At 37.0% G+C, this 20228-nt stretch overlaps 1 protein-coding gene across 8 annotated transcripts in view; it reads left to right on the top strand.

Moving 5' to 3' along the window:
- KLHL8 (kelch like family member 8) overlaps positions 1–20228 on the top strand; it is a 50663-nt gene that overhangs the window by 9151 nt on the left and 21284 nt on the right. For 4 of the 8 annotated variants that reach the window (XM_081238257.1, XM_081238261.1, XM_081238260.1 and 1 more), the window contains 2 exons: positions 2003–2114; positions 14505–14874. In XM_081238257.1, coding sequence (XP_081094383.1) covers positions 14662–14874 — 213 coding nt within the window. In that variant the 5' untranslated portion in view covers positions 2003–2114; positions 14505–14661. Of the gene's footprint in view, positions 1–2002; positions 2129–14504; positions 14875–20228 lie in introns of all 8 variants that reach the window. The other 4 variants (XM_081238258.1, XM_081238259.1, XM_081238256.1 and 1 more) reach the window with 2 other exon arrangements.

The raw sequence follows: 20228 nt of genomic DNA, 5'->3' as shown, positions 1-20228 counted from the left end.
GAAATGACAGTAGTATTTAACAAGCAGATTCTGATAACAAATAACAATTGTATCTAAACATGCTAATGCTAAGAAACACTTTTTTTTTGTAAGTCACAGTAGTAAATTCTTGGAAGTTGCATGTACCTTTACTGAGTAGGAACTACTGAAGCTGTAATTCAGTTTGTCAAAGCAGCAGATTCTCCTTTAATTACTGGCATAATATATTTTTTTCTCGACCATTTGATTCAAAATTTAAAATCTCTATACTCTTTGCTTTTGTAAATCAAAAGGAAATAATGAGTATAGCTCAATTTTTTTCTGACTTAAAAGTAAAAAAATAAATTTTAAGAAACATTTACCTGTGAAATGAAGTAATTCAAAAATGTCTGCTAAGTGACATCCTTTATGATTTTGATTAAAATAATATATGCAGAATGCAGTGTTATTTTAGTTAAGATAATTTATGTGTTGATTTGGATAATAGAAAAATAGTCTCCAGGGTTCATAATTAATCTGTTCATCCATTCCAAAAGTATTTTTAGTACCTCTATTTACCATGTGTTGTGCTCAACATGGGAACAGTAGGAGTGAGTAGAAAGTGCCTATATTTTGGGGACTTACATAGTGTTACGGGGAAGACTAATAGTGAATAGGCAATTATTACGAGTATTATAAATTTGACTAAAAAGTTGAGTATGGTATAATCCACTATATAAGTGCAATGAAAAAGATGTGATTAAATTGTTATAGGAGCACAGAGGAAGTACACCCAGTCCAGGCTAGGAATAAGGGAGATTTTCAGAGCTGGCCTTTTTGAGCAAATGAACCTCAGCTGAGTCTTAACAAATGAGTAAGAGTCAGTTGATAAGACTGGGAGTTGGTAAAGGGCATTTCAAAATGAGAAGATAGCCTGAACAGAGGCAGAGAGGTATGAAATAGCATGAAGTGTGTGGAGAAATACATGCAGTCATGTTTTCCTTTATACAGCATAAGGTGGGGTTCACACAGGTTAAGTTTGGTAAATACACACACATTCTCTGTCAACTTTCAGATGTAGCTCTAAAATTAATCAGAAACTGCTATAAAATATATTTTGCATCATTTAAAATCTTCTAACTGAATTGTAAAGAGTACAAACTAAGGTTATTTTAAAGAAGAATGAGTCTAATAGCACTGTTGCTGCCTGTAGTAAGTACTGCATCAGTAACTATATAGCGTTGAGTTTATTTTAGAGATGCTTTCAATCAAAGTGCCATTTGGAATTCTTTCTACTTAGTACTCTTCTGATTAATATTTAGTATAAAAGTCACTCTTTGCCTGTAAAGACCTTTCTGAGAATAATACAGTATGAGTTAATACAGTATTCTGCATAATAGTATTTCATCTTGATAGTACATGCTAAAATGTCAGATTATAAATGCAAAGAAGTTTGAAAAAAGAGAATAAAGTGGGCTGACTTCACATAGTACCTTTATGCTTTTGCTGTAAGGCCTCTTTTCTGTGATTCATTGTAAATTGTTGTGTTTACGTGTAAAAGTACATTATTTTTGTTGTGTATTTCCTACAGTGAACGAGTAAAACCTATCTTCTTCTGTTTGAAGTATTTTTTTCTTCGGAACTTCCTATTTTGTTGGTTGATATGACTTTACTGGCTCTTAGAGGAACAATAAAAATGGCCTCAACTTCCTGTCTGCCTCAGTGCCATAATGTGCCAGGGTATGATAGAAACAAACTTCCGTGGACCATCTCTTTTTTTCCTGGTGTTTTTAATCTCTTAATATATTGGGGGAAGGAGGAGTATCATCTTTTTTTCTTCCTAGGAGTCAGAATCTTAGATACATTAAAAAAAATTCTGGGTTAGAGTTTAGGTGGAGTTACACTTGCACTCATTATTAATATGCAGTCTTCATAAGTCCCACAGTCAGTTCTTATTAGGATGTTGTCTTTTTTTTTTAACGTCTTTATTGAATTTGTTACAGTAATGCTTCTGTTTTTTATGTTTTGGTTTTTTGGTCACGAGGCATGTGGGATCATAACTTCCCAACCAAGGATCAAACCTGCACCACCTGCATTGGAAGGCAAAGTCTTAACCACTGGACCGCCAGGGAAGTCCCTCGGCTAAGTTCTATAGAGTGAGTGTCTTAGGGTAAATATTTTTTTCCTGCTCCTGTCTTCCTGGTCTACTTTATATAATAGACGTTTTAAAAAGTTGAAAACATTGCATTCTTTAAATAGACATTTTAAAAGAATTTAGTATAGAAAGTTTTTGAGCTGTTGTGTCTTGCCCAAATCTGATGTCAAATGTAAAAGTAATTTTATCAAAATGAATATTTGTTAATGCCCTTTTTATAGAGCAGTCCTCTGACAAAGGAAATAATTTTATGACCATAATAAAGCCTTTTACTAGGTAGAAGCTAGAGTAGTTTGATATAAGGTAAGATACATAGATGTTTTTGAGACATAATCTTTTCAAAGAGTTCACACTGTATTAAGCAGATATGTCTAAAACACAAGGGAAAGAAAAGTGAATGAATTAGAGAAGTCAAACTACTTTTGTATTCATAGAAGGGAGATCACATCCCATTGGAAGAATTAGAGCAGACTTCATGAAAGAAGCATTACTTAATAAGCTAGGCTTTCACATCACTACTCCATGAGGAACAGCTTGAGGACTTGTACATAAACTTGAGGAAAATGGAATAGTGAAGTCTGTGATATAGTGGAAGAAGAATGGGCTTAATCAGAACTGAATTGAAACCCTAGCTCCCACCATTTTTTAAAATAAATTTATTTTATTTACTTATTTTTGGCTTCATTGGGTCTTTGTTGCTGCACGTGGGCTTTCTCTAGTTGCGGAGAGCAGGGGCTACTCTTCGTTGCGGTGCACGTGCTTCTCATTGCAGTGGCCTCTCGTTGTGGAGCATGGGCTCTAGGTGTGCGGGCTTCAGTAATTATGGCACACGGGCTTAGTTGCTCCGCAGCATGTGGAATCTTCCTGGACCAGGGCTCAAACTCATGTTCCCTGCATTGGCAGGCAGATTCTTAACCACTGCACCACCAGGGAAGTCCCTTCCACCATTTTCTACCTGTGCGACAGCAAGTCAGGGATGTTTAGGCCGTCTGTAATGTAGTTGTGATGCTTAAATGACAGAGTACAGTCTGCCCTCTGTATCTGCAGGTTCTGCATCTGTGGAAAGGGAGGGCCAACTGTATTATGCCATTTTGTATAAGAGACTTGAGCATCGTTGGGTTTTAGTATTTGAGGGGGGTCCTGGAACCAATCCCCCATGGATACTGAGGGACAACTGTATATGTAAGATTTCTGGAAAAATATGTGAGACATAGTGGTTTAGTAAATAGTCTTTCGCCTCCTTTTCCCTACTTTATGTCAAAAATTAATGGACGAAAAGATTGGGAGGTAGGCTGGAGTCAGAGCAAGGAGAGCCTTGAATGCCTGGATAAGCTGTTGAAATACATAACATTAAGCAGTTTGGAAGTGACACTCATAGCTAGATAAATCTGACAGCCTTGCCCTTGATAGATGTTTAGGGATGGGACAAAGGGGCATGGTGATTGGTTAATGGAAGATATGAATTAGAGTACAGTGAGAGAGAGTAGAGTTCAATGAGAGTAGGAAGAAAGAGATGAATAGGAGAGAGATTTTTCCCAAGTAGAAATCAGGGGAATTAAAACTGATGGGTTATGTAAGTCGAAAAAGGAGTCAGATTGGCTCAGGATTTGAATTAGGACAACTGAAAAAATGGCGTTGCCACTTGCAAAAGCAGAGGAATTAGAAAAAATAGCTGGTTTTAGAAGGGAGAATTAGACTTTGATTTTTCATGTATCTTTGTTCTGTAATTCTGTTTCACTTGCAGTATGCTCTGAACAGTAGTGCAGGGGTTAACAGCACAGACACTTGGAGTCCTGCTGGCTAGGTTTGAGTCCTGACTCCAACACTTAAAATTATTATATCATCTTGGTGAATTGACCCTTTTATGTATGTAGTGTCTTTTTTTTTATTGAGGTAAAAAACTCACAACATAAAATTTCCCATCTAAACCATTTTTAAGTGTACAGTACATTAGTGTTAACTGTGTTTACATAGTGCAAAACTGAAATGCTTATATCCATTGAATGACAACTCTTCTTTTTCCCCACCCCTCAGCCTCTAGTAACCACCATTTAATTTTTTTCTAAGAATATGACTACTTCAGATACCTCATATAAGTGGATTCATGCAATATTTGTCTTTTTTGTGACGGCCTTATTTTACTTAGCATAAATGTCCTCAAGGTCCATCTGTGTTGTGGCATATAACAATTTTCTTCTTTTTTTTTTAAGACTGAATAATACTCATTCTATGAATAATACTCATTCTATGTGTATACCACTTTTTCTTTATCCATTCATCCATTGATGGGCATTTAGGTTGCTTCTGCCTCTTGGCTATTGTGAATAATGCTGCAGTGAACATGGTTATGCAAATATATCTTCTAGGTCCTGTTTTCAGTTCTTTTGTATATATACACAGAAGTGGGATTGCTGCATGATGTGGTAATTCTATTTTAGATTTTTGCGGAACTGTCATACTGTTTATATTCTATCTGTACTGTTTTAATATTCCCAGCAACAGTACGTAAGGATTCCAGTTTCTCCACATCTTGGCCAGCATTTGTTATTTTCTGTTTGTTTTGAAAGTGTGAGGTGCTATCTCGTGATTTTGATTTGCATTTCCCTAATGATTAGTGATGTTAAGCACATTTTCGTATGTTTATGGGCCATTTGTATTTCTTTGGAGAAATGTTTATTCAAGTTCTTTGTCCATTTTTAATTGGATTATCAGTTTTTTATTGTGAGTTATAGGAGTTTATTATGGATATTAACCCCCATCAGGCATATGGTTTGCAAATATTTTCTGCCATTCTGTGTGTTGCCTTTTTACCCTGTTGATTGTTTCCTTTGCTGCACAGAAGTTTTAAAGTTTGATATAGTCCCATTTGTCTATTTTTTTTCTTTTGTTGCTGGTGCTTTTGGTCATATATCCAAGAAATCATTGCCAAATCCAGTGTCATAAAGTGTTTTCCCCATGTTTTCTTCTAGGAGTTTTATAGTTTCAGGTCTTACATTTAGATCTTTAATATACTTTGGGTTAATTTTTGTGTATGGTGTAAGGTAAGAGTCAAACTTTATTCTTTTGCATGTGGATATCCATGTTTTATATAGTGTCTTTTTTTTATCACTAGTAATTTTCTTTACTCTGAAGTTTGTGTTTGATAATGCAGCCACTTCCATTTTCTTTACTATTACTATTAGCATTACTATTAGCATGGTATATCTGTTTCTATCCTTTTAACTTATTTGTATCTCTATACTTGAAGTGGCTCTTTTCTTGTAGGCAACTTATAGTTGGGTCTCACTTTTTTTTTTTCCCCCACTTTTTCTTATCCAGTTTGTCTTATTTTTTTTTTTCAGCCTTTATTTGAGGTAATTGTAGATTCACATGCAGTCGTAAGAAATAATAGATCTTGTATATCCTTAACGCAGTTTCCCTCAAAGCTAATATCTTGCATAACTTTAGAACAATATCACAACCAAGGAATTGACATTAATATAGTCTGCTTACCTTATTCAGATTTCTCTTGTTTTACATGCACTAATTTATGAATGTATATGTTATCACATGTGTAAATTCATGTGACCACTACTACCACAGTCAAGATATAGTATAGTTCTATCACAAATATCTTTTGTGGTACCCATTTACAGCCCCAGCCACTCCTCTTCCTTCATCTTTCCCTGTCCCCTGGCAGCCACTAATCTTCTCTCCATCTCTATAATTTTGTCATTTCAAGATTGTTACATAAATGGAATCATATAGTATGTAACCTTTTGAGACTTTTTTTTTCATGCAGCATAATGTTATATGTTTCAATGGCTTATTCTTTTTTATTGCTGAGTAGTATTCCTGAGTCTCTGCCTTTTAGTTGGGGGTGTTTAGACCACTTATATTTAACATGATTATTGACATAGTTGGGTTTAAATCAGCCATCCTTCTCAGGTTCTGGCAAACTATGACCCAAGTGCCAAATGACACCAACTATTTTTATAAATTAAGTTTTACTGAAATACATCTATGCTCATTTATTTACTATTGTCTGTGGTTGCTTTTGTGCTACATTGGCAAAGTTGAGTAGTTGTGATAGAGGTTTACCATCTGCGAAGCCTGAAATGCTTGCTATCTGACTGTTTACTGAAGAGGTTTTCAACTACAAATTGGGGTATTTGTTTTCTATTTGTTCCATCTGTTCATTGTTTATTCGGCATCAGAAATGTGAGCTTAAAAGATACTAGAGTGGTTGCTGCCTATTAGAACATCTACACATGCTTTCCTCAGATAAAAGTTTAGACCTGACAGAAGGTGTCTGTATTAGTTCTCTACTCTGTTTAACAGACTACCGTTAACTTAGTGGCTTAAAACAACACACATTTATTATCTTTCGGTTTCTGTGAGTAAGGAGTCTGGCTTATCTGGGTCCTCTGCTCAGGATCTCACAAAAGCTGCAGTCAGGCTGTGGGCCAGTCTTTGTTATCCCCTGGATGCTTAACTATGGAAAAAATCTACTTCCAAACTCATTTAGGTTGTTGGGAGAATTTCTTTGCAGTAGTGTGACTGAGGACCCTAACTTTTTACTGACAGTCAGGTGGAGGCCTCCCTCAGGTCCTGGGGATTGCCTATAGTTTCCTGCTACGTGGCTCTCTCCATAGCACTTAGCTGCTTCAAGGCTTGCAGGAGAGGCTCTCACACAACCTTATATAATGTAACATAATCAAGAGAGTGACAGTTCATCACCTTTCCATATTCCGTTGGTTAGAAGCAAGTCACAGGTTCTTCTCATACTCAAGGGGATTATATGAAGGCATGACTCATTGGGGGTCACCATCATGTGTCCACCACAGTAACTTTAAGAAGATATTAATAACTATTGGGATTTCCCTGGAGGTCCAGTGGTTAAGACTCTGCGCTCCCAATGCAGGGGGCATGGGTTCGATCCGTGGTTGGGGAACCTAAGATCTTGTATGCTGCGTAGCGCAGCCAAAAAAAAAAAAAAAAAAAAGGATATTAATAACTATAATCTGTAGTCTTACATTGACCATTTTGGTTCCTGTCAAAAGCTGGAAATAGTTGATGCAATTAACAATAAAGAGGTAATACAGGAAAAGACTAGTTAAGGTATTTATCGTTTTCAAAAACTGCATAATAAGTGAAGCTTCCAAGCTAATAATACCAGTATTTGCAACGTGGGTCATACTTTCATAAGCTCTTGTAAATCCATTATTGCGTTTGATATAATTCTCAGAATAGTCTTATGAAGTAAATAGGTATACCTGATTACAGATAAAGATATTGAGGTTAGCAAAGACTTCAAAAAAAAAAAAAAGCCAGTAAGTGGTATAATCACGGATTTTAACTTAAAGTCTCTTTGTTTATGTCACTAAAATAGGATTGTAGCATAGAACTATTGGTGGTGTGAATAGTCATCAAATATGCTTTGATAATGAATAAGTTTGACTTTATGTAAGTACTAGTAAATTCGATGTGAAAATGCAAATAAAATGAGATTTTTATAATGCAAGTGTCCGTGTTTAGCAACACCGTATCTCTAATCCCCAGAATATTTCTGTAAGGTAAGTGGTTTCTCTGTTTCACAGAGGAGATAACTAAAGTTTAAGCAGATTGTAATTTACCCAAGGTTACTCAGTTGGTAAATGGTGAAACCATGATCTGACCTCAAAATCTAGGATGGGGCTTCCCTGGTGGCGCAGTTGTTGAGAGTCTGCCTGCCGATGCAGGGGACACGGGTTCGTGCCCCGGTCCGGGAGGATCCCACGTGCCGCGGAGCGGCTGGGCCCGTGAGCCATGGCCGCTGAGCCTGCGCGTCCGGAGGCTGTGCTCCGCGGCGGGAGAGGCCACAACAGTGAGAGGCCCGCGTACAGCAAAAAAAAAAAAAAAAAAATCTAGGATGAACCTATTTCAGTCAAAATACCCTCTATGTTTTTTTTTTTTTTTTTTTTTTTTTGCCGTACACGGGCCTCTCACTGTTGTGACCTCTCCCGTTGCGGAGCACAGGCTCCGGACGCGCAGGCTCAGCAGCCATGGCTCACAGGCCTAGTTGCTGCATGTGGGATCTTCCCGGAGCGGGACACAAACCCGTGTCCCCTGCATCGGCAGGCGGACTCTCAACCACTGTGCCACCAGGGAAGCCCTACCCTCTATTTTTGCTTTGCATCATCAGATAGTCTTTAAACTTAAAATTTTTAGCTCATAGCCTCTCTTTTTGGAGGTAGTGCATTCCACATCCTGAAAGTCATGTGCTGTTGAATTATTCTCAAATTAGATTTTTTTAAATGTGATAAAATACTCATAGCATAAAATTTACCATCTTAATTTTTTTTTTTGCGGTACGCGGGCCTCTCACTGTTGTGGCCTCTCCCATTGGGGAGCATAGGCTCCGGACGCTCAGGTTCAGTGGCCATGGCTCATGGGCCTAGCCGCTCCGCAGCATGTGGGATCCTCCCGGACCGGGGCACGAACCTGTGTCCCGCATCGGCAGGCGGACTCTCAACCACTGCGCCACCAGGGAAGCCCAAACATCTTAATTATTTTTAAGTGCATGTTTCAGTGGTATTAAATACATTCACATTGTTATGCCATCATCACCACCATCCATTCCTATAACTCTTTTCATCTTGTAAAACTGAAACTCTGTACCCATTAAACGAGCCCCCCATTCTCCTCTCCCCACAGCCCTTGGCAACCATCATTATACTTTCTGTCTTTATGATTTTGACTACTTGTACCTCATATATTGAATCATACAGTTTATCTTTTTTTGACTGGCTTATTTCACTTAGCATAATATCTTTAATGTTCTCAAGGTCCTCCACATTATAGCATATTGCAGAATTTCCTTTTTAAGGCAGAATAATATTTCATTGTATGTATATACCACATTTTGTTTATCCATTTGTCTATGGACACTTGGGTTGCTTCCACGTTTTAGCTATCGTGATTAGAGCTGTTATGAACAAGGGAGTATAAATATCTCTTCAAGACCTTGCTTTCAGAGTCACAGACATAGAAAACAAACTTATCGTTACCAGAGGGGAAATGAGGGGGTGAGGGATAAATTAGGAGGTTGGGATTAACATATAGATAACCAAGGACCTACTGTATAGCACAGGGAACTATATTCAGTATTTTATAATAACCTGTAAGGGAAAATAATCTGAAAAATAATATATATTATATACATATGTATATATGTGACTGAATCACTGTGCTGTATACCTGAAACTAACATGACATTGTAAATCAGCTGTACTTCAATTAAAAAAAAAAGATCTTGCTTTCAATTCTTTTGGATATATATCCAGCGTGGAATTGCTGCATGATATGGTAATTCTATTTTAAATTTTTTGAGGAACTACCACACTGTTTTCCACAGTGGCTGTACCATTTTATATTCCCACCAGTAGTACACAAGGGTTCCAGTTTCTCCCCATCCTTGCCAAAACTTGTTGGCTTTGGTATCAGGGTAATGCTGGCCTCATAGAATCAGTGAGGATGTGTTTCTTCCGCTTCAATTTTTTGGAAAAGTTTGAGAAGGAATGGTATTAGTTCTTTAAATGTTTGGTAAAATTTACCGGTGAAGTCATAAGGTCCAGGGCTTTTATTTGTTGGGAGATTTTTGATTACTGATACAATCGCTTTATAAGTTACAGGTCTATTCAGATTTTCTGTTTCTTTGTGATTTAGTCTTAATAGGTTTTGTGTTTCTAGGAACTTGTCCTTTTCATCTAGGTTATCCAGTTTGTTGGTGTACAGTTCATAATTTTCTCTTATAGTTCTTTTTATTTCTTTAGAATCAGTAGTAATGTCCCCATTTTCATTTCTGAATATAGTGATTTGAGGCTTATCTCTTTTTTCTTTTTTTTTTTCAATTTTATTTATCTTTGGCTGTGTTGGGTCTTCATTGCTGCGTGGGGCTTTCTCTAGTTGCAGCGAGCAGGGGCTACTCTTTGTTGCGGTGCATGGGCTTCTCATGGCAGTGGCTTCTCTTTTTGCGGAGCATGGGCTCTAGATGCACAGGCTTCAGTAGTTGCGGCACACGGGCTCAGTAGCTGTGTCCTGCAGGCTCTAGAACGCAGGCTCAGTAGTTGGCACATGGGCTTAGTTGCTCCATGGCATGTGGGATCTTCCCGGACCAGGGATTGAACTCATGTCCCCTTCTTTGGCAGGCATATTCTTAGCCACTGCACCACCAGGGAAGTCCCTCTCTTTTTTTCATAGTCTTGTCTAGCTGAATTTTTGTCAATTTTGTTGATCTTTTAGGAGAACCAACTTTTGGCTTGATTGACTTTCCTCTATTGTTTTTCTGTTCTGTTTAATTTCTCTTTGCTCAAACCTTTATTATTTACTTCCTTCTGCTAGGTTTGGGTTTAGTTTATTCGTCTTTTTTCTAGTTCCTGAGGTTTTAAAGTTAGGTTGTTGATTTGATGTGTTTTTTTTTTTTGATGTGTTTAAAACTGTATATTTCCCCCTTAGTGGGAAATTAGCTTAGCTTTCACTGTATCTCATGTTTTAGTATGTTGTGTTTTTGTTTTCATTTGTCTGTAAGTATTTTCTAATTTCTCTGTGATTTCTTCTTTGATCCATCACTTGTCTAAAATTGTGTTAATTTCCACAGTTTTGTAAATTTTTCATTTTTCTTTTTATTGATTTCTAACTTCATTGTGTTGTGGTTAGAGAAGATACTTGGTATATCTATCTTTTAAAATCTATTGAGTCTTAATTTGTGGCCTAATATGTCGTCTCTCCTAGAAAATGTCCCATGTGCATGCACTTGAGAAGAATGTGTATTCTGCTGTTGTTAGGTAGTGTTCTGTATATGTCTGTTAGATCTAGTTGGTTTATTGTGTTAAGTCCTCTGTTTCCATACTTATGTCTGGTTGTTTTGTTCATTATTGTGAGTAGGTTATTGAAGTCTCCAACTATTAATGTAGAACTGTCTGTTTCTCCCTTCATTTCTTAGTTTTTGCTCCGTATGTTTTCATGACTTGTCATTATATATGTAAATGTTTATAATTGTATCTTCTTGCTGTATTGAACCTTTTATTAATATATACTGACCTTTTTTGTTTCTTGTAACATTTTTTATTTAAAATCTTACTTTTGTCTGATACTAGTGTAGCCACTTTGGGTCTTTTTTTGGTTACTGTTTGCATGGAATATTTTTTTCAATACTTTTCATTTCAACGAACTGTTTGTGTTTTTGGATCTCAAATGAGTCTTGTGTAGACAGCATATAATTGGATCACGTGTTTTTATTCATTCTGCCAATCTCTGTTTTTTGATTGGAGTGTTTAATTCATTGATGTTTGTAGTAATTACTGATTAGGAAGGACTTATTTCTGGTATTGTGCTATTTGTTTCCTATGTGCCTTAGAGCTTTTTGAGCCTCATTTCCTGTATTACTGTCTTCTTTTGTGTTTAGTTGATTTTTTTTGTAGTGAAATGTTTAAGATCCTTTCTTATTTTCTTTTTGCGGTATGCGGGCCTCTCACTGTTGTGGCCTCTCCCGTTGCGGAGCACAGGCTCCGGATGCGCAGGCCCAGCGGCCATGGCTCACGGGCCCAGCCGGTCCGCGGCATATGGGATCCTCCCAGACCGGGGCACGAACCCGTATCCCCTGCATCGGCAGGCAGACTCTCAACCACTGCGCCACCAGGGAGGCCCCTTATTTTCTTATGTGTATACTCTATAGGTATTTTCTTTGTGGTTATCATGAGGATTGCATTTAACATCCTAAAATTATAATACTCTAATTTGAATTTATACTAGCTTAGCTTCAGTAACAGACAAAAACTCTGCTTCTTTACAGTTTCATCTCTACCCTTTTCAGTTGTTGATGTCACAAAATTGCATTTTTATACATCGTGTGCCTAAAAACATGAACTAAAAATTCAAATTATTAAAATTGTTTAAATTTTATTTAAGTTCTGTTTTTTACTTATTATTTTAAGTATTCTCCTAAATTATGTAGGAAACATGATTTGGTGTAACAAAGCAAAATTACAGTAAAACTAGCTTTTTACATTAATAATTCTTAAAAAATGTATTTGTCTCTCAAATATAAAAAGTACAGTTACAAACCACTGTTACAATAATACTAGCTTTTCTAATTACTCATGAGTTATTGTTTAGTGTTCTTTCATCTCTTTCATCTTGTAGGTCTCCCTTGAGTTGCAGACCAGGTCTGGTGATCATGAACTCCCTCAGCTTTTGTTTATCTGGGTGTGTCTTACTTTCTCCCTCACTTCTGAAGGACAGTTTTGCTGGATATAGATCCTTCATTGACACATGTTGTCTTTTAGTACTTTTAACATATCCGCCCATTGTCTTTTGGCCTCCAAAGTTTCTGATGAGATATCTGCTGATAATCTTATTGAGATCACTGGTATGTGATGATTCACTTCTCTTCTTGTTTTCAAGATTCTCTCTTTAGCTTTTTGGAAGTTTGATTATAATATGTCTTGGTGTGGGTCTCTTTGAGGTCATATTTTTTGGAGTCTCTTGGATGTTTATTTTCATGTCTTTCATTAAATTTGGGAAGTTTTCAGCCAGTATTTCTTCAAATATTCTCTTTGCCCCCTTCTCTGTCTTTTGTCCTTCTAGGACTCTCATGATCTGTATGTTGATCTGTTTGATGGTGTCCCACAGGTCCCTTATGTGCTGTTTATGTTTCTTCAGTCTTTGTCATCATACTTGATAATTTTCATCATCTTAGCTTCAGCTTTGCTAAATCTTTTTTCTACCTGCCCAGATCTGCCTTCAACTCCCTCTAATGAATTTTTTTGATATTTATTTATTTATTTTTGGCTGCATTGGGTCTTCATTGCTGCACGTGGGCTTTCTCTAGTTGGGGCAAGCGGGGTCTACTCTTTGTTGTGGTGCGCGGGCATCTCATTGCGGTGGCTTCTCTTGTTGCGGAGCACAAGCTCTAGGTGCGTGGGTTTCAGTAGTTGTGGCTAGTGGGCTCTAGAGCGTAGGCTCAGTAGTTGTTGTTCACGGGCTTAGTTGCTCCATGACATGTAAGATGTTCCCAGACCAGGGCTTGAACCTGTGTCCCCTGCATTGGCAGGTGGATTCTTAACCACTGTGCCACCAGGGAAGCCCCCTTCTAATGAATTTTTAATTTCAGTTATTAATATTCCAGTTCCAGAATCTCTCTGTGGTTCATTTTTAGGTTTTCTGTTTCTCTATTGATAGTTCCATTTTGTTAACACAGATGACTTTGTTCACATCTTCCTTTAGTTCTTTGAGCATCTTCAAAACAGTTGTTTTAAAGTCTTTGAAAAAGAACTAATGACATTTTTACTAGGCAGAGACAGTTTCTGTTGATTTATTTTTCCCCTTGAATAAGGCCATACTTTTCTGTTTCTTTGTATGATAGATCATATCTGTTTCTTTGTATGCCTTGTGATTTTTTTGGTTGTTAAATACTAGACGTTTGAGTGTAATAATGTGGTAACTCTGAAAATCAGATTTTTCCCTATTCCTTAAGGCTTTTTTTTTGTTGTTATTGTTTGGCTTTTTTTTTTTTTTATTGTTGTGGGCTGTCTTTATGCTGAAGATCAGCTTGAGGTTTAAACTTAAAGTCTTCTCAGGTCTTTTCTGAGCCTTTTCCTGGGCATGCATGGTCACTTTCTGATTTTCCTTGTATATGCAGTTGTTTTTTAATGTCTTAGTCTTTAGTGTCTTACTCCCAAAAGGGGAAATAGTGAAAAATGCAGCGGTAAAGGGCACCAGCATTTAAAATATCCTGGAAGTCACTTCAGATGAGAGGGAGGGGCCTGCAACAGTGGGAGGAGGTGCAGTAACAGTGGCTGGCCACCTCTTTGTCTGCACCTCTGTGATCAGAAACAGTAGTGAGCAATCAGAGGAGAGATCCCTAATATTCAGAGGATAGAGTCCTTCTTGCCTACTGTGGCTCCTGCAAACTCTGTGCAAGCTGCTCCAGAAACACATGAACAGCTGCTTGCCACATGGCTGAGGGTGGGCAGCTGCTACTGTACACAGAGCTGAAATTGACCAAAGTCAACTGTAATTTACTGACTAAATCTTCTGGAAGTTGTAATCCTTCAGCAGACTCCAGAGTTTCAAAATAGTTACATCAGACAGATTCTGTCAGTGCAGTTGTTGTCTATGTGGGGAAACAGGTTCCTTGTGCTTCTACTCCACCATCCTCCCACAATTTTCCAATTAGATTTTAAAGGAGTCCCTTCACTGATACAATTAGCTGAGGTGGCTTATGTGACATTTAGTGTAAAAATACAAAGTCACCTGTTCTTCTTTCAACAGTGATTTATATGGTCATTTTACATATATGGTATTGGTAAACTATAATTTCTAGTAATCATTTTTTGAGTGGTTTTATGTGTGTTTTGTTATTTTTTTTCAGCCTCAGCTAACTGGACAATGGCAGTTGAGTAGGTTTTGAAAAATGTCTGAAGGTTAGTGGACTGCATCTACCTTCTCCCCATCTACCTTTTCCCCATCCTTTACAAAAGAATAAATGGGATGTTTGAGAAGAGAGCTGTATTAAAAGAGTGTTACAAATGGCTTCAGAATCTATGAATGCAAAACAAGCTAGGAATCGCTTCACAAAAGGGAAAAGGCAACAGCACCAGCAAATAAAGAACAGATCTTCACTTGGTGATGGTGATGGAGAAGACTCCTTTATCTTTGAAGCAAATGAAGCTTGGAAAGATTTTCATGGTTCTCTTCTTCAGTTTTATGAAAATGGAGAACTCTGTGATATCACATTGAAGGTGAGACTGTCTTTTTTTCTTTCCTCAACCTCTTCAGTGTATTATATAAAATAAAGGTTTCGGGCTTCCCTGGTGGTGCAGTGGTTGAGAGTCCGCCTGCCGATGCAGGGGACACGGGTTCGTGCCCCGGTCCGGGAAGATATCCCACATGCAGCAGAGCAGCTGGGTCCGTGAGCCATGGCCGCTGAGCCTGCGCGTCCGGAGCCTGTGCTCCGCAACGGGAGAGGCCACAACAGTGAGAGGCCCATGTACAGCAAAAAAAAATAATAATAAAATAAATAAATAAATAAATAAAAAATAAAGGTTTCTATAACCACACAAGGCACATTTTTGATGCTTTGCTTATTATAGTCAGAATGGTTTTAGTTTCAACCCTTTATTACATTGAAGGGGAAGGGACATAAGGGAGGGTAAGTAAAGGGAGCCTAGCATAAGATAAAATTATTTTACTAATTAAATGTTGATATTCACTATTTCTTAGTTTCACTTCTGAAAGTTCTGGAGCCCTAAAACAACAAATAGTTATTATTTGTGAAATGGATAAATTTCTGTTGACCAGATAAGCTTTTTTTGGGGGGGGGGCACTGTACGGCTTGCGGGATCTAAGTTCCCTGACCAGGGATCAGACCTGCGCCCTCCTCAGTGAAAGCGTGGAGTCCTAACCACTGGACCGCCAGGGAATTAGCTTTTAACTTGTGAATTAAAAAATCTTGATGTTGGGAATTCCCTAGTGGCCTGGTGGTTAGGACTCCATGCTTCCATTGCAGGGGACATGGGTTTGATCCCTGGTCAGGGAACTAAGATCCTGCATGCTGCCTGGCACAGCCAAAAAGAAAAAGAAAAAAAAACAACTTGATGTATTCACTTACTCTTGATGTTGGTTAGAAGTCAGAATTCTTGGTTGTATATGTAGCTGCACTAGTGTTTTACTGTGTGTTCCTATTCTGGTGTAAGCATATCTTGTTTTTCTGCACTTTTTTGCTTTATTGTGTTTCTCAGATAATGTGTTTTTTTGTTTGTTCGTTTGTTTTAAACAAATTGAAGGTTTGTGGCAGCCCTGATTTTTTTAGTCTAAACATAACTTTTATATGCACCGGGAAACCAAAAAATTCGTGTGACTTGCTTTATTGAGATATTTGCTTTATTGCAGTGGTCTGGAACTGAACCTGCAGTATCTCCAAGATATGCCTGTAATTTAATCTCTATTTCAATATTACTGTCTTTAAGTGAGATTGTTTATTTTTACCTGATAGTAGAGTGTTTTTTATTTTTTTTATTTTTATTTTATTTTTTGCGGTATGCGGGCCTCTCACTGTTGTGGCCTCTCCCGTTGCGGAGCACAGGCTCCGGACATGCAGGCTCAGCGGCCATGGCTCACGGGCCCAGCCGCTCCACAGCGTGTGGGATCTTCCCAGACTGGGGCACGAACCCGTGTCCCCTGCATCGACAGGCGGACTCTCAACCACTGCGCCACCAGGGAAGCCCTAGAGTGTTTTTTAGACTGGGGTGAAAAAGTCTTTAGTAAACTTTGTCTAAGGCCTATACGATCATGCTGCTCTGCTACAAAGAACAGTTTTAATAAAGTTGGAAAATTGATAAAGCAGTGTTGAAGAGCCTGTGTTCTAATTGTTTCTCATAGCTCATTTAAAGTACCTCTTACTATTCTTACCTCTCAGTGTAATATTAAATTCTTTTGAGGATTTATGTGTATACATGCAGCATTTTCCACATGAGATTTGCCGCTTTGGGATCTTTTAGATTTTGCTTTCTGCTCCTGATCAGTCAGGTTCTTAGAGCTCAGAGTTGTGGGGATTGAGGACACCCTTAGAGAATCAGATCAGGGACACTCAGCAAAAGTCTGTAAACGGAATGCATAAATTCTGAGTTTTAGGCCCGGAATGTCCAGGAGTATAGTGTTATACTGTAAATAAATGACCTACATTCTCTTCACTTAAACTTTTAATTAGGACCTACAAATATGTAAGGACACTAAGATATTGAGAAGAAAACTGTTAAATAATTTTACTAGCTTTATGTGAAATTTAGCCATGTATAAATTTTAATGAAGGAAGACCTAAACTGTAGGTGTAGAACACCTGATCTGTATAGTATATTATGTTTAATCTAATGCCATTGTTCTAATTTTCAACGCAAGTGTGAAATTCAGTGACCCACACTGGATTTGGCAAAAATAAAAATGTAAAATAGATTATTTGAATTTAATAAATTATCAGTTCATCATATCAGTATATGTTGGAAAATAATTAAATAGAATATTATTGATTGTACACATTTTATAATTGGATCTTAGAATAATTTTTACTAGCTACTGCATGTAAACTTTCTTAAGTGAAAAGTAAGGACACAGCCATTTTAGGGCAAGTGATAATTAATCTCATAACTTTTCTTTGTTTATTGGGTACCTTCAGCAATAGGTTGAAGTGAAAACCTCAGAAGAATCTATGGTGGAAACCCAAAATTACTGTGTTTGAAGCAGTGGTAGAAGTCATTTAAGAATGAGAAACTTCACTAATTTAAAGCAGCTCTCATTTTTATTTTTTCAACTGTAAAATTATGATGACGATTAGGTTTTTGTGAGGAATAAGTGAATTGATAATATGTGAAGTCCTTATAACAGTGCTCAGTACATAATAATAAATATTCAGCTGTTAGGATCATTATGTGTACTATTCTTGTTGTTCCAAAAGTAGTAGATAATGCTGCTACGGTATATTCTTATCATTAGAAAGAATTGTAGCTTAATCTTTTAGCAGGACTGTTACTGGATTTGTTTCTTAATTCTAATTCAACATTTCTTAAACTTTCAGAATTTAACTGTCACAGAACAACTAAACCAAGTAGGGTTACGGGTAGTTTATAATGCTCTGTTCAATACAAACTTCACTTTTTACATTCATATAACCTTGAGGATTATACTTTGACATATTCATCTCCTTTATTTATTAGTATACTTCATTAGATAATTATTGCTTTTAGGACAAGAATTTTAGAAAGACAGTTATCAAAACTTGTTTTATTGTTCATATGTAAGACCATTAGTGTGTTTTTAAATTCCAAAGTGAGCACTGATATTGGAAAAACAAACTCATTTAACAGATATTTACTAAGGTCTTACCCTAGTATATGGAGAGTATAAATAAATCTGAATAATATGCTGTACTTGCATTGAGGGAGTTTGAAATTTAGCTGGAGACAGGCACATACACAGCTAACTAAAATACAATTTAGTGATTGTCATTTTATGATATTTTTATGGAAGCATAGGAGAGGATCTGTTAACTATGTCTGAGAGGTGATTGGAAAGGCTTCAGATAGGAGATTATATATAATCTTAAGGTCATTCCAGGGAAAGGTAAAACTTGTTTATATATTATTATGTATTTATTAGTGAAAATATTTTAAAACAATATATCTAGTGGCAGCTCTAAAGTTATGTATGAGGGAAGATTCTTAAGGGCAACAATTTGGTGGGGAAAAGGCAGAGGGAAATTGTCTTGAAAGGGGTATTGCATAGCTCTCATAATGCTTAAATTATACATCATAGATCAACAAGACTAGCATCTACAAAGATGCTTTTATTTATGCTTTATGTAGTTTGAGGAAATGTCATTATCCTTGTTAAAGATCATAGTTAATTTTACCTCAAGAAGTTGATAGAGATTATTAGAGGAGGACAATCCCTTATATCACCTCTTGATGCCGCCACTGATTATGTTTCAATCATGTTGTTTGGCTTTTTTTTTTTTTGGAAGTGCATGTGTCTGTGATTTTTTTTAAAAAACAAGTATTTATAGGATTCTAATGAACACGTTTAAGACTCTAAGTGTTATAATTATTGGCTGTCAAAACTTTCAACTGATCAGGTAATAATAAGTGCTCTGAAAGACTGTAGAGAAACAAAGTGTTTGAACTGCATTATAGTAGTATACTTCCAAGAGGTAGAAATGATAAAATTGTTATCCTTATAAATGTAGCAGTTAACTCCTGACCGGAGAGCAGGCATAATCTAATAAAAGAGAAATGATAAAGGAGAAAGTGATTTTTTAAAAATATAAATTTGTTTATTTTATTTTTGGCTGTGTTGGGTCTTCGTTGCTGCACGCCGACTTTCTCTAGCTTTGGTGAGTGGAGGCTACTCTTCGTTGTAGCCCCCTGATCTTCCTGGACCACGGCTTGAACCCATGTCCCCTGATTGGCAGGCAGATTCTTAACCACTGCGCCACCAGGGAAGCCCGAGAAAGTGATTTTGTATTTAACACTTAAGTATTCTGTGTTTGCAAAAGAGTAGTTCACGGGATAGCCAGATTTTTTAAAGTACTAAAAATGTCAAAGAAGTAAAAATTAAATCAATTGAAAAATTGTTCAGTTATCAACATATTGAACATTATTTATTGCTTTGAAATTTTGATGAAGAGATTATTCTCAAACACTGCTGATGGATATGTAAATTCATTCCTTGTTTTTCATGGATGGTTTGGCAGTATGTATCAAGAACTGTAAAAAGCTTATATTTATTGACTCATTAATTCTGCTTTTCAGATTTTATCTCAAGGAAGTATTCTGAAATGCTGAAAAAACTGCCTGTTCTAAGATACTGTTTATATTTAAAATATGGAAAAGTTGTCTTAATGGCTGATAGCAGAATAAATAAACTGTGTTACATCCACTGTGTAGAATAAGCATGAAGAGTTGAAAGTTTTCAGAAACTTAGGAAAAGGTGACAAAGTTCAGGACAGTCTGTTATGTTTCAAAATGCATGGGAAAAAGTTAAAAGGAAATATGCCAACAGGTTGACAGTATTTGTTGAATTGTGAGTAAATTTTTTCCCTTATATTTTTCTGTACTTTCTTGATTTTACACTGTAAATATATATTGTAGTTGAGGGGAAAAAAGAAAACTTGAAAAGTAAGTAATCTTTAATGCAAGATAATAGATAGGTTCCTTTTGAAAGTCAGGACTGACAGTTAATGGATTTTTTTTATATATATAAATTTATTTATTTATGGCTGCGTTGGGTCTTCGTTGCTGCACGCAGGCTTTCTCTAGTTGCGGTGAGCGGGGGCTACTCTTCGTTTTGGTGTGCGGGCTTCTCATTGCAGTGGCTTCTCTTGTTGCGGAGCATGGGCTCTAGGCGCGCAGGATTCAGTAGTTGTGGCTAGTGGGCTCTAGAGCATAGGCTCAGTAGTTGTGGCGCACGGGCTTAGTTGCTCCGCGGCATGTGGAATCTTCCCAGACCAGGGCTCGAACCCATGTCCCCTGCGTTGGCAGGTGGATTCTTAACCACTGCACCACCAGGGAAGTTCGTGTTTCATTGTATTTTGATCCCTATTGGC

This window comes from Mesoplodon bidens (assembly GCF_964165515.1).
Source record: "Mesoplodon bidens genome assembly, chromosome: 1".
Lineage (NCBI taxonomy): Eukaryota > Metazoa > Chordata > Mammalia > Artiodactyla > Ziphiidae > Mesoplodon > Mesoplodon bidens.
This window is presented reverse-complemented; position numbering and strand designations above follow the sequence as displayed.